Source organism: Hipposideros armiger, unplaced genomic scaffold (genome assembly GCF_001890085.2).
Source record: "Hipposideros armiger isolate ML-2016 unplaced genomic scaffold, ASM189008v1 scaffold_431, whole genome shotgun sequence".
Taxonomy (NCBI): Eukaryota; Metazoa; Chordata; class Mammalia; order Chiroptera; family Hipposideridae; genus Hipposideros; species Hipposideros armiger.
Genome location: NW_017731781.1, coordinates 1,556,670 through 1,560,520, shown reverse-complemented (window position 1 = coordinate 1,560,520; position 3,851 = coordinate 1,556,670). Strand labels below are relative to the sequence as shown.

At 51.3% G+C, this 3,851-nt stretch overlaps 1 protein-coding gene across 1 annotated transcript in view; it reads left to right on the top strand.

The window, feature by feature from the left end:
* Positions 1-3,851, top strand: part of NLRP1 (NLR family pyrin domain containing 1) — a 57,664-nt gene that overhangs the window by 26,993 nt on the left and 26,820 nt on the right. The window contains exons 5-6 of the mRNA XM_019664807.1: positions 111-281; positions 796-966. Of these exons, the coding sequence (XP_019520352.1) occupies positions 111-281; positions 796-966 (342 nt within the window). The remainder of the gene's footprint in view (positions 1-110; positions 282-795; positions 967-3,851) is intronic.

Genomic DNA, 3,851 nt, shown 5'->3' with positions numbered 1-3,851 from the left:
CCTCTGTCTGGCCCAGTAGAGGTGTTCGACGGGTGCTTGTGGTTTTTTGTGGGTGTTTGTGGAATCAACAGGTGAGTAAACTCATGGCCATTGGTGCATGTCTCCCACAGGTTGGCCAGCTGCAGCCTCACAGCAGAAGGCTGCAAGGACCTTGCCTGCGGGGTGAGTGCCAGCAGCACCCTGACCGACCTGGACCTGAGCTTCAACATGCTCCTGGACGCCGGCGCTGAGCACATTTTTCCGAAGCTGAGACAGCCAAGCTGCAAGCTGAGGCGACTGCTGTAATTACTCCCCATTGACACAACTTTGGGGTGGGGGGTTGGGCACAGAGGGCGAGGGAGCTGCCCTAAGACCACAGGGCAGAGAGAAGTTGAGAGTTTGGCTGGATGAGATAGGGGGAGTGCAGGTAGATGCCCTTAGTGTTGAAACCCACCAAAGCAGCCCATATCAGCTAATTGGGCATTTGGCAGAGATGATGCAGTTAACATTTGACCCAGGCATACCAGTGGAGCATTGGGTAAATTAGTCATATAAGGTTGAGGACTGGGCAGGATTTGTGAGAATTAAACAGGAGAGAAAAAGGGAGACTGCCTACATCCTGAGTGGCTCCTTGGCTGCAGGATATAATTAAAATCTCCCAGGTTACTACAAGCCAGACACGTCTTTTACCTCCTTTAATGTCAGCAAAGACCCCCAAAGGACCACAGATACTAGAAAGGGAAACCAGACACTAGATACCCTGAAGAAAGGGCCCTCGCGACAATGACTGTGGGCCTCTGTGCTTCTCTCCCGCAGGCTGGTCAGCTGTGGCCTCACGTCCAGCTGCTGCCAGGACCTGGCATCCATGCTCAGTGCCAGCCCCAGCCTGACAGAGCTTGACCTGCAGCAGAATGACCTGGGTGATTTCGGCTTCAGGCTGCTCTATGAAGGGCTCAGGCAGCCTACCTGCCGACTTAGGCTCTTGTGGTAAGTCTCTGTGGGTCCCTTCTGGGCATAGGGCAAGGAAGGGGAGGAAGGGGCTGGCAAGGGATGCTGGTGCCCTGGAATTGGACAGGGTAAGTAAAAGGACAGATAAATGCATGGCCAGCCTGGATTTCTTACCAGCTCTGTTACTTACTTAGGCCATGAGTCTTGGGCAGTTCTTCATCTCAGACACAGTTTCTTCATCTNCACTCACCTTGTGCTCCAGCAGAGGGATGATGGCTCAGAAGGTTTTGGAGACTTACGGGGGGGGGGGGGGGGGGGGGGGTGAGGCAGACTGAGATGTGTGGCTTTGAGGGAAGACAAGAAGACTGTTGGCATTTTGCCTGTGTAAGGGCCTCCTCCCATGCAGTTCCCAGGAGGACACCGTATTTCCTGTGTTGATCCCACCCCCACCATGGCCAAATCTGATCCTCATTGGCCTGGTGGCTCCAGTGCTCTACAGCTGCTGACTCATTGGAACCCTGCCCAACACAGCTCCCCCAACACCGGAGGCACTTTTCCCCCAAGCAGGGAGCTCCACTTGCATTGCATGCTTTCTTGGAAAGCTATTGGAGTACTCAGGGCTGAGGCAGGTGGCAGCTGGCCTCAGTGTCCCTGAGACTTTTGTTGCCATATTTCCCCATGTATAAGACACTCCCATGTATAAGGCACACCTTAATTTTTGGGCATGAAAATTTGAAAAAAAATGTATTACATAAAATTATTGAACTCAAGTTCAATGCAAGTAACGCAAGTAAAAAATCTATAACCACTGTATAAGAAGCACCCAGTATTTAGACCCCAGGTTTTTTGGAAAAGGTTGTGTCTTATACGTGGGGAAATACAGTAAGTAGCTCCAGGCTCACCATTGGCACCAAACAAGAATTTACATTAATCTGGTGACCACAACTCTTTCCACTCTAGTGACTCCCTGAAACCCTGCCTCACCCAAATTGCATACTGTACAGGCTCTATCAGCAGCTGAACCTTAAGGGAGCTGGCAGGTGAAAGCAGGCCTCAGGATGTCCTGGGTTTTTGCAGAGCTACCTCAGGCCCAGTACTGGTAAGAGACATCCTCGGTTCATACCATGGCCTCTCCCACACACCTCCAGGTTTAGAACATAGGCAATGAACAACCACGGGTCACTTTGTAGCTCCTACCAGGTAGATCCTGAACAGTCACAGGCAGTGGGTGACCTGGGCCTGCACCAGAGCACCTCCCCCAGAGGCCTCAGAACCAATATACTTGGAGGTTCACTTCAGACCACAGCAGAACACTGCCCAATTAGCTCCACCAGCAGCATACACAAAGGGTGGTCTCAAAAGGCACCAGAGCCCACTGGGGTGAATCCCACACAGTGGGGTAAGCCCCCAAACACAGCATCCCATAAGTTGAAGACGTGGCCAAACCTCACAGCCAAGTAAGCTTAGGCATCCATCCCACCCACTGATGTGCAAATAGCAACCAAGGATCAACTATAACAGGATGGCACACACAACCCACACAGAGGACACTCCTGAAGCACCTGGAGGAGGTAACTAGTGAGGCTGTGCCACTGGNATCCATCCCACCCACTGATGTGCAAATAGCAACCAAGGATCAACTATAACAGGATGGCACACACAACCCACACAGAGGACACTCCTGAAGCACCTGGAGCAGGTAACTAGTGAGGCTGTGCCACTGGCCCCCACAGGACACCTACTACAAAAGGCCACCCAGCCAAGACTGGGAGAAATAGCAGATCTACTTAATACATAGAAACAAACACAGAGAGGTGGCCAAAATGAGAAAACAAAGAAATCACATCTCAAGCCCCCTCCTTGCAAGCACCTGCCAAGACTTCATTGTACTCCAGACCCAAACACAACACCCTCATTTGGGGTGTCCCAGATGCTCCTCAAACTCAGTGATTTCCAAACTAGATTTCCTCCCTAACCAGACAAAACCTGCTCCTCCTATTAGGACCTGATACATAATTTGAAGGACCCAGTACAAAATCAAACTGCCTTTGCTCAAACATCAGGAAAAAAAAGTGCTATTAAAGGTGTTAAGACATAAAGCTTATTTTTCCTCTACCCCAGTCTCTCTCAACCTATCATGGTGTTTTTAATTTGCTATTTAATATTGCACTCCCTTGGCATTGGATACTAGCAGACTCTTGCAGGTACCAGGGGACCTGCCCACAAGTCAATGTGACCACAGCCCATCAGATGCCAGGCCTCTCCTCCACCAGCCTCGAGACCCATGCACCGTGCCCTAGAGTGGGTGGAAAAGTCAAGCCAGACATTTCCCCTTATCATGGTCCACCACCCCAGCCCACAGCAGACATTGACCCCCAAAGACCACAACCCTAACCCAAAGGAGATGGAAGACTCCCCCACCAGGGTATTGCCCGGATGCACTAGGTATCTGGATCTGCAGAGGGTGAGAGATTTCCCCCAACAAATCACCAAAGGTGCCATGGTGCGACATCATGCCCAACTCCAAGATGCCAACCAGGACCTCACCGTGCATGATCGGGGTCCCATTGGGACAATAGTCGATGGGCAGAGGGGAAATCTGAGGCGGGCGCCATGGCATCAGGTGGCAGGGAACTGGCTGGCCAAAAACTCTTCCTACAGAGGTATGGAGGTGGCAGAAGATGGGAACGTGTGAGCTGAGTCTCCATTGTCCCGTCAGTCTTCACTTACAAAAACAAATTCAAAGATAAAATTAATTAGAAACTCAACATGGTGCCCACAGGGCATTCAACCCCAAGCACGGGCTATGGGCCCCTGCATTGGTGGTATGTCTGTGAGGCTGACCCTGCCTCCTCTCATACTGATTCTCTCAGTGAGTGGCAACAGCATCAACTCTGTATTTAATGTAGAAGCCTCCCTGGCCC